The sequence below is a fragment of the Montipora foliosa genome, unplaced genomic scaffold (assembly GCF_036669935.1).
Source record: "Montipora foliosa isolate CH-2021 unplaced genomic scaffold, ASM3666993v2 scaffold_249, whole genome shotgun sequence".
NCBI classification, from domain to species: Eukaryota; Metazoa; Cnidaria; class Anthozoa; order Scleractinia; family Acroporidae; genus Montipora; species Montipora foliosa.
This window is the reverse complement of record NW_027179551.1, coordinates 72,501-92,774: the sequence shown is the minus strand read 5'-3', so window position 1 is coordinate 92,774 and position 20,274 is coordinate 72,501. Positions and strand designations below refer to the sequence as shown.

At 37.5% G+C, this 20,274-nt stretch overlaps 4 protein-coding genes across 5 annotated transcripts in view; 1 reads left to right on the top strand and 3 right to left on the bottom strand.

Moving 5' to 3' along the window:
• Positions 1 to 664: 664 nt before the first annotated feature.
• Positions 665 to 6,234, bottom strand: LOC137986621 (disks large homolog 4-like). Of its 2 annotated transcripts, none has more exons than XM_068833595.1 (5): positions 6,196 to 6,234; positions 6,014 to 6,113; positions 3,771 to 3,907; positions 2,711 to 2,824; positions 665 to 2,532 (listed from the first exon to the last, which is right to left on the bottom strand). In XM_068833595.1, the coding sequence occupies exons 1-5, from the start codon at positions 6,199 to 6,201 to the stop codon at positions 2,329 to 2,331; spliced, it is 561 nt and encodes a 186-aa protein (XP_068689696.1). In that variant the 5' UTR covers positions 6,202 to 6,234; the 3' UTR covers positions 665 to 2,328. The 2 variants fall into 2 exon arrangements, with proteins under 2 accessions (XP_068689696.1, XP_068689695.1); XM_068833594.1 differs by having other exon boundaries at positions 6,014 to 6,131; positions 6,196 to 6,217.
• A 498-nt stretch (positions 6,235 to 6,732) lies between these two features.
• Positions 6,733 to 9,122, bottom strand: LOC137986609 (glucose-6-phosphatase 3-like). Its single transcript, XM_068833579.1, has 3 exons — positions 8,865 to 9,122; positions 7,998 to 8,098; positions 6,733 to 7,641 (listed from the first exon to the last, which is right to left on the bottom strand). Exons 1-3 carry the CDS (start codon positions 9,080 to 9,082, stop codon positions 6,899 to 6,901), a joined length of 1,062 nt encoding a protein of 353 aa, XP_068689680.1. The 5' UTR covers positions 9,083 to 9,122; the 3' UTR covers positions 6,733 to 6,898.
• Positions 9,123 to 9,132: 10 nt separating this feature from the next.
• Positions 9,133 to 19,241, top strand: LOC137986610 (dnaJ homolog subfamily C member 17-like). Its single transcript, XM_068833580.1, has 8 exons — positions 9,133 to 9,228; positions 11,146 to 11,362; positions 11,888 to 11,964; positions 12,317 to 12,454; positions 13,172 to 13,249; positions 15,081 to 15,161; positions 16,065 to 16,211; positions 17,488 to 19,241. Exons 1-8 carry the CDS (start codon positions 9,166 to 9,168, stop codon positions 17,623 to 17,625), a joined length of 939 nt encoding a protein of 312 aa, XP_068689681.1. The 5' UTR covers positions 9,133 to 9,165; the 3' UTR covers positions 17,626 to 19,241.
• A 149-nt stretch (positions 19,242 to 19,390) lies between these two features.
• Positions 19,391 to 20,274, bottom strand: part of LOC137986612 (GTP cyclohydrolase 1 feedback regulatory protein-like) — a 2,583-nt gene continuing 1,699 nt past the window's right edge. Inside the window, exon 4 of the mRNA XM_068833581.1 lies at positions 19,391 to 19,670. The gene's annotated coding sequence lies outside the window, so the exon portion shown is untranslated. The remainder of the gene's footprint in view (positions 19,671 to 20,274) is intronic.

The window sequence follows — 20,274 nt, the reverse complement described above, 5'->3', positions numbered from 1 at the left end:
AAATATCTACATTTCTTTCAAAATGTTTAGCTATAAAAAATTGCGAAAAAAGCTTTCTTAAAAACATTAAAGAAATTTTGTAAAAACGGTTAAAAATACACGGCTAAAAAATACACGACGTTTCGACGTTCTCGGACGTCATTATCAAGTGAAAAAGAGACAGTATGAATATTCTATAAATACAAGAAAAAACAATTGTTCATTAAGAAAAAGGGTAACATAAAAAATATGCTACAAGCTAAACAAAGAGTTAAGCACTGATGGAGTCACTGAGTGTTAAGGCTAGGCCTTTTAAACCGTTTTTACAAAATTTCTTAAATGTTTTTAAGAAACGTTTTTTCGCAATTTTTTATAGCTAAATGTTCCAAAAAGTCGCTTCTTTTTAATCTTTCAAAATGACCTGGCTTGTTATTAAAGCTAAAAGGATTAAAATGAGTTGAACAAGTTCTTTTACCTATTGAAGTCAATTTGTAAAGAGCATGATGCCCTGGCCTAAGGCCACTGAGAGTAATAGACTTTACTCTGTCTAACGCCAGACGATTTTGCCCATCAATGGGGAACCCCACAGGAGTGAAAGGGTTAATGAAACAAAATGTAAATGATTATGTCAGCAAAGATTCCCTTACAGAAAAACATTTAATGCAAGTTATATAAATGAAACACATTATTATCATTATCATCATCAAAATTTTATTGTTACTATTATTGTTATTGTGTAAATATCCCACAAAAGTACTTTCCATGATTTTTATTATATTACATGCTCAGAAAGATGGTGTGATGCTTTTTGTATGCTTCAGAAACTAATTTTGCATTCAATGTATGTTTCAAGTGAATTTTCAAATAGGTAAAATAGTGCAAAAATCTCAATGAAGATATACGGTAACAATGTTAACACCTTAAAACAATGTTCATTGTAAAAAACTCTCAATGAAGATAGAACAATGTTAACACCTTAAAACAACATTGTATTGGTCAAATCAAAGCTTCAGCACTCAAGATATGTCCAGGATTGATCCTAATTAGATGCACACAGATTTCAATAAGCATCACCAAGTGTCCCCTCGCTCTTTTCCCAAATTACACTAATCTTCCCCCCCCCCCCCCCCCCACCTTACCTCATTGTTGGAAATAGGAAGGGAATGCATAGACTTAAAGGGACACCTCATGTTGGATGTCAAAATTGGTGTGCATGTAGTTTGGGTCAATCCTGGACAAAAGTGCCCCCTCCGCTGTCATCAAAGGAAATTTGATAACTACAAGGGAGGAGTGGAAAATATGAGATGTTTGTCACCCAGAATGTTGTGGAATCCACGGTTGACTTTCAGTTATCCTCACTGGCTAAACCAAAAAGGCATCCAGAAACTTTGCTCTACATTTTGAGGCAATTCAGAAGTTCACGGCCTTCATTACAAATCTGTTCTAGATATTATAATCTCATGGGGATGTTTTCCATTAAAGCCATAATAAGATTCACATTAACTGGTGTTGGAGTCACCCATGGCCTTAGCAAGAACCCCACCAAAAGACTATTACATAAAAGTTCTTAGGCTTAGGGAGATACCTTGTGACACATTGTGATCTGTATGTAGAGTACCATGAATCTAATTATGCAGCTGTATAAGACACGTATATGTGTGGGAACATTAAGTTTTGATCATCTGAAATGGACCTCTGATGGGTCACTTGAATTGCAATGGGCCATTTTACAATATTTATTGTTTGCTCAGTGACCTACTGTAGCCTATGAACAGCCGCGACGCTGCCTGTGACCTTGTATTGATACAGATCTCACTGCTTTCAGGGGCGAACCTGGGATTTTTGTTAGGAGGGGTTGCACCGCTAAGGAATGGCGTAGCTGACTGGTGACGTTTTTTTAACAGAACACCAGTTGTATTCGAAAGCCGCAGGTCATCTCAGGGGGGTAGGCACCCCCTGTACCCTCCTCCTAGATCTGTCCCTGGTTTTTGTCATGCAAATTATGCTGTTGTAATTCTATTTATTAGTCTACATTACCATTAGAAAAAGCACAAAGGTTTGTATGAAAGCAGGGTCACCGGCAACTTCACTTCTATTCTTAGGCCAAGCAACTCAGCTTCAACTGTAAACTGGTCTATTTGGCCACGGGTAAAGGACCTTGAAGTACAAAATAAAAATGGTTGAGGCTTCTCTGAAGCTTTGTTTTGACTGGAGCCTTCACTCTCCAAATTCCCTTCTTTGCTACCGAGAGCCCTTGATAGACAATGCAATGGAGATACCACTAGTTCCGCATTGAAACTGTAACCTTGGTGTACGAAACGATAGTTATCACTGAAGAGACAACTTTTGTTATGACTTGGCTGCCTTGTACATTTTTAAAAGGATAAAAACAGCTAGACTACCAACAGCCAATCCAATGGACAAGGCTCCCAGCTTGGATTCGTAAAATTGAGAGAGAAGGTTGGTGGCAGCAGGTGATTCCTCATCTACAGAATCAAGACTTGCTGGACCATCAACAAACGAAGTGTCAGGTGAGGCTGGACTAGGTTCTGACTGTGGAAAAAAAATCAAATTGGAAAAAGGGACAGTACTTAGTGAAAAGCAAAAATAAATGGTTTGAAAGACAAATTTTGGGGGTATTTTCTGTCATGAGCAGGGATGCCACTGTTATTGGCACATCTGCTTCAGGTGGACCAGATTCAAATTGAGGACGAGAAGTGGAATTACTTACCAGTAGATAAGCCTCAGCATTCTTCTCTACAAGTAGTGCAACAGATTCATCTGCTTTACGGAATTCATTGACAGCAACATCATGAGTTACACAATCCAATCTTATGTCATTCAGCTGCAAATTGAGAAAAAAAATCCTTTCTCTCCAAAGAGTGACTCTGTCTAACGCCAGATGATTTTATTCATCAAGGAAGGCCAGTTAAGGGGTGAAGAGATAACAAAATCCCCATCCACTCAAAAACTATGTCCTCTTTAAACCTTTTTTCCTCCTAAGAGTGACAATAAAATTATTATTTAAGATTTTAGGTCATCTCGCAGATAGTATGCATGCTGTGATTGGTTGATTTAGCAGGCCATATTCTACATATACCTGTACATGACCTGCTAACTTTGAAATTTTGATAAAGCATTCTCTAGTGCGTTTTTCATGTTGTTTATGGTATGCAACCCTGTAAAACTGTTTTAATATTGCAAGCCACTATTTAAAAAAGCCAAGAAGATTTATTCGTTTTTCAGATCTAACATGCAATCGTTGTGGCAGCTGAACCTTTCGCTTGACTGAAAATAGTTTCCTTTCCCGCACTCCAGATTACCTCAGAGATATAATAAATATCTTACTACATGTAACCTTGTTTTCTCGGATCCTTGTTTTTTCCTCGCTAATTTACCCCAACACGCTTTACACTTGGGCCATAAATCAACAAGAAAAAACTTGGTGCGGAAACTTACTGCACGGACTTCGAACTTGGTTAGTAAGAGGTATTTACTTTGTCTAACACCAGCCTATTTTACTTGTCAGTAGGAGCCAGTTCAGGAGTGATAGGAAATACTACAGAGGAACAGTTAACTCAAAGCTGAATAATAGCCTGTCACATTGCATGGCCTGCAGTCCTTAATCAGTTTAGTAACCTACTGGGCTTTTCTCTCTTTTTCCTCTAAAAGTATGCATTGTTTCCTCTGGCACTAACCCTATTGTATATAATAATTTATTACGTTGAAGTTGAGCAGCATTTACAATTCCAGGTGTGGACAAAAAATTAAGTAGCAAAGAGATGCCTTACTGCCAATATCCTGTCGCCTGGTTCTAGTCTTCCATCTCTTCCCGCGACACTGTCAGCCTTGACTGTAGTTATAAATATTCCTGGGTCTGAGCCAACATGAGGGTGATCAACTCCTCCCCGAATGTTAAACCCAAAGCCTAAAGGAAAGATAATGCCACTGAAATTTCCCAATTCTCAACTACCCAACCTACAATAAAGAGTTTGTCCATTCAAATGAAAGCTACTAAGCAGTCATTATTCTGTATAAGTTGTTGAGCGAAGCTGTAGTGACTTCTGTTCAGGATGCCTAACCACCTCTTACTACAATCAGCCTGAACAGGGACACCCAACATCAATTTTCGGAAAATATCTGTTGGGAAGACAATTTGAGATCTAGAATTTTCGGAATATTTGTTGTAAAATTTCTTGCTTGCCTACCTCTCCTAGGATTTTCGAACATCTGAAAAATGGTATAATTGCCCATTTTTAACAGATTTTTACCCTAAAAAGGTCACCTAGAATTTTCGGGACCTTTTTTTCTGGCTAAAATTTTCGAAAAAGGTAAGTTTTTATCCCTATAATTTTCGGATCACTACATTTTCAGCTAGGAAATCCGAACAGATGAAAAATTTTTAGGGGAAAAAATATGCCTATATCTACCCTTTAAATACGAAAATACGTTAACAATGCTAGTTTTAAGTGGTTTTGAACTATATTCTTGTTGGGTGCCCCTGCCTGAAGCTACATTCATGTATTTTAAGCTGAGTAATTTATACTGGTTTATCACAACAGGCAACCACCATAATTTATTTTCTCGGTTACATGACACAGAATTTCTTCAAAGACAGTTTAATTGTTGGCCTTAAAATAAATTTCTTCAAAATTTGGGGTGCACGCCATGTATTCTCAAAAACCAAAACTTAATTTCACATAATTATCTTTATTTATTCCTGTTAAATAACCCAATGTATGCAGTCCTAACATAATCTGTTATATAATCTTTAACTTAAAGTTAAGGTTCTAGAATGGAAAAAAGACTAAAGTGCTATGAATGATGAAAGATTACTAGTAAATTAAGTTATAGTTTTGTTAGTAATATATCAAAATCACTGAAAATTTTAAGTGCTGTTCAGGTTTCTTAAATAAACACAAGTGGGCCAATAATTAGTTTTCACATTTTTTTTTTCCTGAGTGGGGTGATTTTATTTTGGGATGTTTCTTGTAACCAAATGTTTAGCCAAATATTCCAGTTTGTTAACTTGCTACAATCAAGGTGAAAGTTTCAGGTGTGTCTTATAACCGAGTGCATCTTATGCTGCATTGAAAATTCATTAAGTGGTCAAGTATTTGAGAATTAAGATGTATTACATTCCTCTGGTGCTATTTATAATAATAATAATAATAATAATAATAATAATAATAATAATAATAAATTATTATTATTATTATTATTATTATTATTATTACATGTACATTAATTTTTGTTAATGTTCCACCTGTAATACAAATTGAGATTTTGCAAGTTGATGAAACCTCTCTAATGACGTTGCATTGGTTATCTCTAGACACCACTCTGCAACCAAAATCAGAGCTCTAACTTGAAGATGTGTGATTTTTTTTGTAAACAGGTATTTTCCCTGCACCAGTCCATGTTCATGAAATTTTTGCATCAAGATGAGATGCCATAAATCTCAGCCATACCTTAGACTTGATGAAGTAAGATTTCATTTCAAAATGTACTTAATACGAAAGCTTTAAATGATAACTCTCTTTGATTTCCCATAAGGGAAATAGCTGTTTACAAAACATTGCTGTGCCAACCACAGGAACAAAAGACCCTTTGTTTCGACAGCCAATGAGGCTCTGGTTGGCACATTAATGACAATTGGTACGGTGAAGCGAACGATATACATGTATTCGCAACAAGAAAAAAAAAAAAAGAAAAAAACACGCAACAATAACAGAGGTGGACGGAAATTGGACTGGCTTAACTTTACGTTAATTAGACAAGGCACATTAAGTTTATCACTTAGAATAAGTCTTGTTTGTTAAAGCTCAATTAAAATTATTTCCTAGCTAATAAGATTCTTTTCACGTGCTAAGAACGTTGCCGATGGCAAGCACATGCACTGCCTTTAAAACCAATTATCTCTCTAAAATAAATAATTAGGATTCTGCTTACAGAATTACTGGCAAACACCTTTTCCAAGGTCAACTGTCGCTGCGTTTAGCTTAAATTTTATGTATTACGACATTACACATACCTCCGTTCCCTTTTGTTAAATGGACTACCACTAAGCGCGATGATTCTGTGCCGATGCTCAGCTCGTCCCAGAGTTTTTTCCTTTCATTATCACTCTGGCCCTGCATGAGTAAAAGAAACTGAAATCTGCTTGGAAACATAGCTTTCGATAAATAATTAAAGGCGAGTTTTCATTATGCTTACCTCCATCTTGAGTGTTTCTCGTGAGCTGCATTCCACATGTTCGAGGAAGTCTGGATCAAATCACACTAGTTCCAGACCTCACGCTTTTTGTCACGCAATGCGTGTCACGAAAGCCGTCATTTTCAAACACCTGGGGCCTGTTGCTCGAAGCCTGGTTTAGCGCTATCCGTTGGTTAAGAGGTATCAAAACCTATTGGTTTCCATGGTATTTAATGCCGGTTAGTGCTAGCAGTGCTTCGAGCAACCCAGGCCTTATTACAAAGGAGGGCATTTTAGGCTCTGCTCCCCATAAACGACCGGACCATAAAAACAGACAAAACTGTGATAAGAAAGGGATTGGAGGGGAGGGGGGGGGGGGGGGTGGGGTGGGTGTGTTATGGACTGGCACCTGCTATCCCTAAAGTGAGAATATAAGGGACTGAAATCTGTTATGGGTGCCGGACTGCAGACCAGCAAGAACAACATTTTTTATTGCGTGTACCAGTACCTACGTAATGAAGCTATCTGCAAAATGCAATACTGAGCAAGTGATAGTGGTAAAAAACAATATTTATTTCTGTCAAAATCAAATCATTTGGGCTTACAACTCCATGAAATATATATTTATTTCTGTCAAAATCAAATCATTTGGGTTTACAACTCCATGAAATATTTATTTCTGTCAAAATCAAATCTTTTGGGCTAACAACTCCATGAAATATTTTCATGTTACAATATTGGGGACAATAAATATTACAATGATAGGAATGAAGGAACATTTAACATATCCAGCTGCATAAAATAGTACAGAATAATAAGAATTTGGCAAAGGTACGACTTTTAACAGATGTAATAATATTATTGAAAGAGTAAGCCTGAAATTTCGAGTAAATAAGGATGCTCGAGCAGTCTTTGAATCATTTGGTCTCTCGTTGAATTTTCTAGTAAATGAAGACAGCAGGCTTTGGGAAATTCCAATCCCTGCTGTCACTCCACAATCTCGCACCAAGGCATAAAATGTTGTTGTATCTAGATGTACATAGGAGGACTTAATACACCATTTCTGGGCCTTGGCTACCGAAGTTGAAGGATCATGCACAAATGCCGAAAGTGTAAAATAAGTCAGCAAAGTTGTCAGTACAACTCCCAGAGAGAAAATTACGCAGAAAGGAGCTGAATGAGAAATTCCTATTAGTGTAGAACCACGATTGTTTACTACAGTTGCCACTATTAATCCGATGATGGCACCAAGGAAAACTTGATGTGGAAAGTGTGTGGCTATAAATACCCTGGATATAGAAACAAATGCTAGGATCACAAATAGCAAAATCCACACAGCTACAGTGATAAATAAGCGTCTCCATAAGTGCAATTTACAAAAAGAGTTTTCTTTCAGTGCATTGAGAAGCCACAATGTTAGCAAACAAAACACAGCAGATGTGACCATAACATGACCAGATGGGGATCCTGAAAAAGAAATTATTAAAAAAGAATAATTGAACAAGGCATTCAATTAATTTTTCAGTTGAATGTAAGAGACAATATTGCTTAAAGTGCCTATTACTTAATTTATTCTCCGAAATCGTCCCAAATATATTGCATAGTTCTTGGAACCTTTTTATTGAAATTTCACTCCTTATTGGCTTTGACAGACAGGAAAAATGGTAATACTTCGATCAATAACCGACCAATGAAGGAAAATGGGTTTGAAACCAGGTTGATGTCACAAGGTAATTTGCATCGCTGTTTCCAAAGAACTATCTCAATGCAAAGCAGACTGTGATGTCAACCCTATATTAATTTTTTGCTTCAAAATAACTTGCCTGGTCCTGTTTCACAGGTCAGTTCATACTGTTTAAGAGTTACATTCTTCCATTTGGATGACTCATGCACCCACCAGTATGGCCTGTCCCCATTCAACTGCCTAAGACAAATCAGAGCAACAGATATTACGGATGAAGAGAGGAACCCTTGCTTAAAAGGATGTCTTGTTAGCTTTCCCAACCAACAATAATTAAGTATCCATACACCTTATTCCAAAATGGCTGTCGCTTTATTATTCTTTTGTCTGCTTGCAAATCAGCCCTTGTGGCGTCGTTCTTAAGGTGGCTTACTACAGTTCTCCGAAGAAAAAGATCAAGATTTTGAAATCTGTGAAATTCAAGCAACAGGATGTCTCTCCTGAAGTGTATAGTCACTCCAATTGATGTTAAATGTAATTTTACCTAAAAATAAATGTAAATCAGGGAAAAAGCTAAATATAGTGACTGAGCTTCTGGAGGGGAAACTGGAAACTAGACATTTCAAAGGCTTTTTTCTCAAACGGGGTGGGGGTAGGGGTAGGGGTGGGGGCAGGGGCTGGAGCAGATCAGAATCAGTGTTCACACCAGCCTGTGCTACACCACCCAAAGTGATGGCCACAATTCCATCATTGTTATCCTCTTCATTGGGATGGACTTAATTAAACCAGATATCGACTTATTTGGTGCCCGGAGCTAATGCTGTGCTGAAACATTTTCCCTGGGTCCTCTGCGGCTGGTTTTCTCTTTGCCTCAAAAACCAACATTGGATAATTTGATTTGTTCTGATTTTGAATTTCAGTTGATTTGTAGTCTCCCCAATTAGTAGAGCACTCGTGCTCGGCTAAATAACCCTGGGACTTAAATAAAGTGATTATTAAGTCCACTTACCATTTCAGAACAAGATTGTACCACTCTGAAATGACAGCCGTCCACAAAAGACTAATCCCTAATTCGGCGCTCCAAGAGTAGACTATCGGAAAATATACCAAAAAGGCGTTCCTTGGATCTCCAAACTTTGAAAGCCATAGCATTTCATTTTCCCATCCTGACCAGGACTTTTGCAAATAAAGAATAAAATGGATTCCACTGTCGTAAAGAGCGTCCATTTTGCGAGAGAGCGAAATGGCGACAAGTACTTCATGTCAAGCCATCATATAGTTGCCACGCAAAGGAAGTGGAAACTAGTATTATGGCGGCTAAATTGACTTACTATGAAATTCTCGGAGTCACACGAGAAAGCAGTGAAAAAGAGGTAAAATATAACTGTTTTTTTATTGATCAAAGGGGATCAAGAGACTTTGGAATGCAGACAATCGATCTCACAAAGTATCCCCTAATCTCCGGTCCTCTGGGAAAGCTAAGAGGAACTTAACAGCTGTATTTAAGCCTAATACTCTCACCAAAAATAAGACTAACCCTTACGCTTACTTCATTGCGAGAAATAGGTAGCTTATATTTAAAGTTAAAGCGACATTCTGTCAACTTCAACTTCAACTTCAACTTCACTTTATTTTGCACTTACAGTTTGAAATAATTTACAATATTAATGACACTGGTTTTGGATCTACATCTACTGTACATCTACATATTCCATTAGCACTCGGCAAAATCCCTTTTTGACTTACGGCTGTGTTTGACAGAAAGCATGTGAAAAATTGAGCCTCGTTTATGTTCAGGTGTCTGACCTGGCTTGAGCCTGTAATCCAATCAAAAACCAGTATCTGGTCAGCGGTCATTTAAAAAAAAAAAAAAACAGCTGACCTTGATGAGGTCCAATCTGAGCCTCCAGCATGGTCACTGGCAAGCGGATACCTTTTGTTATTGACCATAACATGGATGGCTAATATCAAAGATGTACGCTGTAAACTAGCTGGGGTGTGGCCTCCTTGATGAGCTCTAAACTTGACTCGTGACATGGTCACATGACACTGGTCACATTGGCTTACATGGGTGGACGTCCGTACGGTCATATGGTGACCAAATCTAAATTTTCTTGCACAGCTGGGTTACGGTGGTTTGGTGTGCGGAGCTCTGCTATGAACACGAAGGATATTTGTGAGACGGGGTCTATGGTTTATTGTCCTTATCCGAGAAGACTTGAAAGTCTAACCATTTGCAGAAGAAATTACAAAGGCAACACTTTCTCGTCAGTTATTTGAAGATCCTGAGTGTTGATCTGGTCGAGGTTTGAACAGCCTGATGCTCAACCAACTGAGCGACTGGTGTACAAAACAATGGTCACAGGTCGAAGGTCATTGTTTTACCAAAACAGATAGTATCCTAAACATTCATAAAAGCTAACCTTAGGCCTAAAAACTTTTGTTTAGGCCTAATTAGGCCTACAGGTACTTAAGGTTAGCTTTTATAAATGTTTAGGATACTTTCTGTATATGTAAATGACCTGTGACCTGTGTTTTGTACCTGCTGGCCACTGGTGTGCGGATTTTAAAATTGAGTTTCCATTTGATTATGTGCTGGGCAGGTACAAAACACAGGTCTCAGGTCACAGGTCTCTATTTTACCAATACACACCAACAAATACAGATATGCATGACAACTAAACGCTAACTACAGTATATTTAAAAATCAATCAGTGAAGCTGCTGGTAATAACTGAAGATAGGCACACAATGAAGAAAATCTAGGGGATTGACGTTTTGTATACCACAGTCTGTGTTCTGCAAAATGGTTCCCTGCCATGCAAATTGCAGCATCATCTTGGTCATTATTTACTGTTCATATGTGTGTCTTTAAAATACACCTCCAAATGTATGTGTGAGTGACTGAATGATAAATGTACATTAATGAAAAGTGGTGACTCAGCTAAATGGTTTTGATGATTCAAAGTTTCTTCAATGATTACCGGTATTTGACATTTTTACAAAGTGGTTTGCTCATGCACCCACTGAGTTATTGGCTGCTGGGTGAATTCTCAGTCTTAAAAGGGCCTAAAATTGAAATATAATTATCTTCCTTGTTTTTTGATCTTTTAATCCCACTGACAATCTGCACAGCCACTGCCACTGAGTCATTCAAATGTTTTTACTGTCCAGGCTATTTTATCTGACTTTTAATTGCAGTGATGTGTAATCAAGCCAATTCTGTACTACCACCTTGAATGTGGTCTCACTCAGTCTTTCAAAATATTATTGTCCTTTTTCTTTTCACAGATCACTAAGGCTTATCGAAAGAAAGCATTGAAATGCCATCCTGACAAAAACCCGGATAACAAAGAAGCAGCAGATCTTTTTCTTGAACTATCAAAGGCTCTTGAAGTATTAACCGATCCAAAAGCCAAGGCTGCTTATGATGCTGTACTCAAAGCTAAGGAAAGAGCTAGACTGCGCACTCAGGCCCTAGATGCAAAGAGAAAGAAGTTTAAACAAGGTAGCACCTCCGAGTTACAGTCTGTTGAGGTTGCACTGAAGATTGTGATATTCTAGAGAATTAAAAAGATAATCATTCGATATCTACTTAAAAGCTGGAATGAGATGAAGTTCATTTCAGTTTTCCAGTAGGGTCCTCATGAAGACAATAGCATGTAATAATATCCAAATTCGAGCAGGTTCATTAATTTACAAAGTACGTACAGTAATTATTAATACAAACAGGGGCATGCAAAGCTTGAACTTAAGTAGTAGCAACATCTCTCTGACCAAAAGCTCGACAGAAAATGGCACCGGATGTTGATAAAGTGTAAGTTGAAGTGCATGGAAATCTCTTGGCATGTGAAAAGTTAAGACTATAATTCAAGTTGTTTCTGGCATTTCTGTGTTTGGCATAGAAATGCTTAAACCTTGGAGAAGCATTACCATATTTTGGGATTCATGATTGAGCATGGAATTTCATACAGCATTGCTAAATGTATCAGCTATGCAATGTTTCTTAATATTTTTTAATTTTGTTTGGTAGATCTTGAAGAAAAGGAAGATGCTGCAAGGATTAATAAAGAAAGTGATGAAATAGCTGCAAAGAATTTGCAGGCAGAAGTAAGAGATTGTAATTTTTTTTGTATCTAACAATATCATTCACATACTTGTATTACCTGGAAATACAAACAATGCTGCAGTGTTAATGACACCGTCAGATAATAATTATCTGTTATTAATACTGACTAGAGGTCACATACATTATACTATTTCTTAATTTGCCTTTCTCTTATTGTTATTCTTAAAAAAAAAAAAAGACTTTATAAGTTTGAGTTGGTAAAGAGAATATGCAGGAAGGCTCACTCAAGTTGAAATCAAAATTCCAGATACCTGTAATCAAAATTAATTTTAAGAGACAAGAGTCTTGTCTTATGTGAATGTTCTAAGACTGACACAATTTTTTTAAATGTAGGTAGAAAGACTCAGAGAGGAAGGATCAAAGCTTCTAAAAGAACAACAACAATTCCTTAGGGAGCAGTTAAGAAAGGAAATGGAAATTGGTCAAGAGAATTCAGACACTTTGATTGAAGATGCTTCTCCAAAACTAAAGGTACTTCAACTGAACTGGTACTGTTTTTGGAAGCCTTTTTAATTAATAATAGAGCAGTCATTTCCACATGAAACCAATAAAATGAAGCCACAACATGAACAGAATGTGTGCCAATGACTGACACAACAAATCTGTGTTCTCAGACTACATGTACATGAGGGACTCAGAATTTTTCCATGAAAACATTAGTTTATTTTTATGATTTATCTCCATGATGTACAAAGATCTTAGAGACCTTAAATGCAGTTGTGCTGTATGAGTAATACCTAGGTGTCGTGATGAGGTCTTCAGAGGGGTGCAACCCTTTCTCTAATTTTTTACATTTTTTTGTGCCAATATCCTTTGAAGGCAGCCAAATGTCTCTGTTATGTGACCATCTCTACAACTTTCTCTAGACGGTCCTCTAAGGACATGTATGACCATTAAATTTTGATGGTGATTTCCTCTGTTACCTAATTAATAATTGTTCTCCATATCTTAATGTAGTCCTTCTCATGTTCCTGTTGAAGTTTCATCACATTGCTTAATTTGTAAGAAAAGTCGCTTTTTATAATCAATGTGTTGCTGATAGGAATGTGCAGTGTAATACTAGTTTTCAGGGTCATGTTGCTTGTCTGCTTTATCTTTTTTAAGGACCTCCATAATCTGGTGTTACAAGTATAATTAATTTCAGTAACAGCTAACTATCTGTAAAAACTAAATTTCAGTTCCTCTTAGGTGAAATGGAAGAGCAAGAAATCAGATGCCACTAATGGTGGATATTCCCAAGATATTCTTGAGTCAATCTTCAAAAAGGTTTGTCAATGATATTGTCCTTTACTAAGACAAATAGTGAATCTTGAGTCCACTTCTCTTGGCTAATAAAATAATCGTACTGTAACAATAATTTCTTTGACTGAATTTGACTAAGGATTTCTGTGGTAACTGATTGCGGGGAAGTAACGTGACTCCTTGCAATTGGGTGGATAGGGATGTAGGTGATGGTGACATGATTACTGGGATATTAAAGGGGTGTGGGACGTTTCTGGCTCCTGAATCGTGATTTCTAACTCTTCTGATGCATCATATGATGCACCTTTGCAAAAATTGTCCAGGGGGTCTTCAGCTTCCTACCCCACCCCCACTCCTACCACTGACTCGTTTACATTCCCTTCCCTCCCCTGCCTCACCCTAATCTTCTTTTCTGTCCTCGCTGGTGACAAGCTCTAGACACAAGAAGTACTTTGCTCCAATTAGAGGGGTTTTGCACTTTTTCGGATGCATCATTCAAGGACTTTCAAGGATTGCCCTTTTTTAGTTCTGAGCCTATTTTTGAATTTGGACCAAGGGCAGCTGTATACAATGTAATTTTCTCATGTAAGAAGTATTTTTGTTGTGGAAATAAAATTACCGGTATACAGTTCTCATTGGATATCAAAGCTCTTTTTTGTGTATTAAAGGAAAGAAAAGGAACTTTATTTAAGTGTCGAGTCATTCTAGCAATGGAGCACTAATTGGGTACACTGTAAACAGAAATTAACAATCAACACAAAGCAAGTCAAATGTTGGTTTTTGAGGAGAGGGGAAACTGAAGTACCCGGAGAAAACCTCTCGAAGCAGAGTAGAGAACCAACAAACTCAACCCACATATGACGCCAGATCTGGGAATCGAACCCGGGCCACATTGGTGGGAGGCGAGTGCTCTCACCACTTCGCCATCCCTGCACCCCAAAAATAAGGAACAGACAGAAGAGAATTATGTTATTGATTTACTGCAAACGCAAATTGGTGTGGCTGTATAAACAAATATAGTAGATTTTAAGAGGCTAAATTAATCAACACAGAATTTCAAGGACTTTCAAGACTGTTTGAAAATTTCTCTCTGAACTCAGTTTTTCTAGGTCTCTTGAGTGCACACCAACCCTGTCCAGTAAAGTATAATTTTTAACCCAATTGACTCCTGAACCAGTTTCAGAAACCGGGCTAGGATTTTCAGCCTGGCCAAACAGTCTGAAAAATCCGCAAAAAGTCCACATAGTTGAAAATTATGAAATTTCAGCCCGGGCTGAAAAAGGAACGTGAGCATGCACATCAATTGTGTTTTCGCATCTCTGTCAATTTCTCACGCAACTTTGCATTTTTCACCCAGGCTGAAATTCGCCATGAAATTGCCACATAATCGGGCGCTAAATTAATATGCAGCACAGGAGTTTCGAGCTTTCAGACTTTTAAACTCGTGTTTTGCATGTATAATAAGCTGCGTTTACTCTCGGCAATTTTAAGTTTGCGAGTCTTTGACATCATCTTATCCAGCCCTCTGCGGCCCAATCGGTTAGTCTTGAACGTGAATAATGGCGGACTGGAAATCCCAAACTTGCACTCAAAGAAAACAGTCTTTGGATAAAATTTGAAGCTCAAAATTTTGCCAGTCAGGTGTCAAGCAAACATGTTTTCAAAATCTGAAGGAAAACGGGAAGTCATTTTTTTTATCACAGTAGCACTTTTAGCACAGGATTCTTTTGTGTTAGCCTTTGTGGCATGCAGGACATTTGACACTAAAGAATTCAAATAGGCAAAAACTTAGAGAGGAAATCCCTTTACATTCTATTTATGTTGACAGTGTGTACTGCATGTCCTTGGTTTTCAGTATGGTGAAACAAGCTATGTTATTGTGTCATCCAAGAAAAAAGGGAGTGCTATAGTGGAATTCAAATGTTTAGGAAGTGCAGTAAGTGACCCTTTTAACTTTAAGCCAGTCTTCTTTTGCAACCAAATAATTAGTAGGATTTCAACTTTTTTTATAATCTCTTTTTTGTGCAAAAACAGTACTTTTCAAAAGATGCCTTCAGGCAAAAGTCAACCCTTGCTGACATGCAGCAACATGCTCCCAAGAACTAGCCCAAGCTGAGTTGCAGAAACATTTAATAAATGCTATACATAAGCGCTTATGTGTGATTTTTATTACAGAGGGTAGCTGTTCTTCACACTTGCATCCAATAAGTTTTGTTCAAATATGCTCTGGTGTCTAGAGTGCTCGCCAAAGTTGAATAGCTATGTGACAATTTGAAGTTGAAAATTGTAACAACTATTATAGTAGTTAATGAAAACATTACAATAATTTCAGCCCTGTCAATATAAATGGTGTTTAAATTATGGAGTAAACATTCCTTGCTCAGAACATGCAAACCATGACAGGTTTTTCCTGATGTATCTTTGGACAGTCACAGTTCAATCAATTACTTAATTAGTTAATTTGGTGGCAATTTTCTAAAAAAAAGACAAATAATTATTAAAGTAACTTAAAGGTGCTTTTAGGTAACTAAGGTTTACCCAGTCAGGTTTATATTTCCCACCCACAAGACTGTGTTCAATTAAAGTATATTTTCCCATGGCTGCCTGCCACCTTTTCACTAATCTGGTGGCTTTCAAGTGTTGAGATAAGGTAGCTGACTAATGAAACTTGCTTTGATACACTGTCTGACATGTATCCTTCCAAAAATTATGCATGCCATAGGCTAATGCACTCAGCCATCAACTAGATTAGAAAATCTTCGTCTACTGACTGGAGGTCTTGTGCATGCAAAAATCCCTAAAACATTGGTTCTTAATTTTGTTGGATTCCTTTCTGCAGAGAGATGCCTTGGAAAATGAAAAAGGTATTGCTGATAATCCTCTGCAAATATCCTGGTTGGGTGGTATGGTATCAACAACTGATGCAAACTTGGCATCAGTATCAGAGGCTACAAATGCAACAAAGGAAGATACATTTGAAGAAAAGGTATTCTTTTTTTGATAATTAAAAAGATGGGGTCACCATGCTTGTTTTTGCACTGTATGCCCTTTGTTGTAAGTGTTTTTTTTACCGAATTACACGAGAAGAGTTCGAAACTAGATCAACCAGAAAAATTGTTGTTATGTAGCAAAGACTACTGAAATTATATTACTGAAAACTTGAACCCACTTGTTTGTACATGCTATAATCTTTAAGTAAAGTGACTTTAAATTCCTTAATCTTGCAAAGAAATGTAAGCAAATTGGACCACTACAGCCATCACCTTGCACTCAGTGTCCCACTCCAAATGCAGTTTCACATCATTTATATGTAAATACTACAACTTCTACTCTCCAACTTTTTCTCTCCTAAAAAAATTAATATGTTTTCTGTGTACCTATTACACAATACGATGATAAATGGATGGCAAAGGGGCAATTTTGGCTTCAAAATGATCATTTGCCATGAAAGGACTGGGGTGAGATCCAAAACAACACCTTCTTAACCAAGAAGAGTTACCATGATTGCACTTAAAAGCTCTTGAACAGGAAAAGCGGCCTTTGTTGCCTCTCTTCAGATGGCCAGCGTGAAATGCTGACATCTCTGAAGTCACAGACTTGTGTTATGCGCAGTATGAGATGCACAGTGCAAAACAAGGGAATCACCTTTAAGTTAATAGATTTCACTCTGTCCAATGCGAGACCAGTTTAAATACTCATCGCTCATCAAGGGGAGGGGGGTGGGGGGAGGTTGGGAGGGGGGGTTGGGGTTGGGGCTATTCAGTAGTTAATGGGTTAACAACATCTGCATCCATTCCATCCCATTTAACATAGGATGGTTGAAAACCCCAACTGGCAAGGTGAACTTTGAACCACAGAAGACACTTTGAATAATATTATCATCATCTGTGTTTGGGAGTTCAGTTTGCCAGTTGCTTGTACCTCTTGCAGGATTAGCCAGTGGCAAGAGGGGAAATTTAACCTGATGCAACTTTCTGGAAATTTAGCAACTCAGCTGACCTAGCACTTTTCCTTCTAAATTATTAAATAAATGTTACAAAGGTTAGGTGCTGTTTTTAATGGTGTTAATTCATGTTCACACGTTGAGAAAATAATTGAAATACAAAAACGTAAACGTCCACCATTATGAATGGCCCCATTAATAATTACCCAGTTCACAGGTGACATTGCTGCTTTCTTTCATGATTTGTTTTCAACAGTGTTAAAACTATGGTAGGCAAATAAACTATTTTTAAGTGTCTTTTTCTTTGTAATATTTTCAGCTCAAGGAGCCACCAACTATGCCACCTAGAAGCACTATTTCTGATAAGGATTATGAAAGTGTTGTGCTCATGAGACTGCGCCAGTTTGAGGAGAGGAAACGGCTCATGCAAGAAATGCAAGAGAACGATGAGCAGTGAGGAGAGTACACTCTTGGGTGGCTACAACAACTGCACAATTCAAGGGTTGTTCCCAACAAATCGTCAATGAAATGCACTGGCAAACATGTAGTTTCTTTGATAATGCTGGTGTAATTCTTTAGGAGTGGGCGTTGATTATTATCACAGTTGCAAAGGTGTTTGACAAGTGGCCATTGTTTCAGAAACAAGTCACTTCAGTGGATGACAATGAAATTCATGACTCTTGCTCCCATTGTAGTTGATGTTGAAGACAACATTCTGGTGATAATGATGGGTGTGATGGAAAGATGATGATGATGAAGAGGAGGATATAATGTTGATAGAAATCCTGATGATGATGACGATGATGATGATAATGACAAAGATGACCAGGATGATTCCAATAACGATAAAATGGTTATGGCGATTGTAGTGCTAATGATAATGGTGACGATGATGATGATGATGCTTTGGCAGTTAGTACTTTGGTTGAAGGAATGACATTTTGACAGCAATGTAGACCAAGAGGTTTCACCAAAGGTACAACGTACATGTGAGCTGCATGACAGTGGTTGTTTGCCTGCTAAGCTTTAACATCCAAAACGCTGACTGAGAACTGACAATCCATGCATTTTAAATGGAAGAAAGTACACTGTACATTTACCAATATCGTTATCAACTGCAAAGAATTTTACAGTCACTGTGGCTTCTGCAGAAAAAAAATTATACTTACACTGTAATAACAGCCATACCAATATATAACAGTTATATATTGGTTTCTATAGCCTGTGTAAATTTGTTTTTATCCATGTAGTTCAAACAATGCTTGCTCTTCCACATAAAGGGCCTTCATTTTTTTTGTTGAATGTGAATCATCTCGACACCAAATATCAAAACATTTAAACCTTTTCACCACCCTAGGGGTTCCCCCATTGACAAGTAAAATCACACGGAGGCTGTTTTACCTCCTATGCCTATCACGTCAACATACTGGTACTTTTCCAATTTATTTATTCTCCGAAATCGTGCCATTGATACATTGTGTTGTTTTTTGGAACATTTTGATTGAAATTTCACTTTCTTTATGGCTTTGAATTACAGGAAAAGTGGTCGAACTTTGATCCATAACTGAGCAATGATGGGGATTAGGTTTGATACCGGGTTGACGTCACGGAGTTCTTTGCATGGTGATAGTTCTTAGAAAATAGTGATGCAAATTAATTTGTGATGTCAACCCTGTATCAAACCCATTCCCATTCATTGCTCCGTTACAGATCAAAGTCTGACCACTCTTTCAAAGCGAATAAAAAAGTGAATTTTTTCATAACAAAGGTTCCAAAAATATCTGTAGGATGATTTTGGAGAATAAATAAAGCGGAAAAGTTTGTTGAGGTGATAGGCACTTAAAATATACAAACGTTTTCCACAGTCTGATAGTGATTGTAACTCATAATAATAATAAAATAAAAAATAAATAGAAAAGGAAATGAACTTTATTTAAGTGTCTGGTAATCTTCTAGCGCTGGAGCACTAATTGGGGACACTGTAAAGTGAAATAAACAAATCAAATTTTGGTTTTTGAGGAGAGGGTCAAACCGGAGGACCTGGAGTGGATAACAACCTCTCAGTGCAGAGTAGAGAACCAACAAACTCAGCCCACATACAATGTATGACGCAGAGTCTGGGAATCGAACCCGGGACACATTGGTGGAAGGCAAGTGTTCTCCTCTTTGCGCCATCCCTGCATCCCAATAAAAATTACTAAGTAAAAAAAAATACATGTAAGTTTCAATTTGCAACATTTTTATTTACTTTGAATTCTTGTTTTGCCAGATCTTGTTCACAATAAGGGACATTTTACACAAGAGAGCTTTGAAGTCAGTACAAAATGAGCACGCACACTTCTACCTTCTTTGTCCTTTAATAATAATAATATTCACCATTACTTGGGCTCTTTGTGATTCTTGCAACTAGTCCGGAAAATGAATGTACAGTGAAGTAAACAATGCTGTTGCTACTTGGGTCTGCATACTTCTGTGGGACTGGCAAATATGCCAATACATCATCTGTTGGAATAATTATTTTTATAACACCATTATCATAAAGCACAAAGAATTAGAAATGACCCAAACTGGATATGAATAAGTAAATAATTTGCAAATACTGTGCCAGGTATATTTTTTAATTCCCGGTATTGTGTTCATCCTATAAAATTAATAATAATAACCCTGGTGATATTATAAGTAGCTAGTTATAGCTACTGTAGTAGATAGATTTAGCATTGCATTAATGGCAAACAGCAAATGTCATGCTGGAATATGCAATGTCCCAAAAAATTAAAGAGACTTCTTTTATTTTAGCTCATTCCTCTCCTGTTATTTGCAGATATTGTGCAACTTATCAAAAATGAGAGACAACTTAGTAGAATAAAAGACTTTTCATGATCTTGTGACAAGCAACAGTCTGTGGTTTGTTGAGTATCACATAGACTTGATGCTTAAATTTGTAACTCCAATATGTTGAGCTTTTACCCACCCAACAGTGATACCCCACCGAGGACACACTATCACAGCGAGGACTGTGTCCCCCAGTTTTTGCAAACAGGTGTGGGGTAGAGGATCAAGGATGGCACTGGGATGAGGGCACTTGTCTCCCACCAATGTGGCCCGG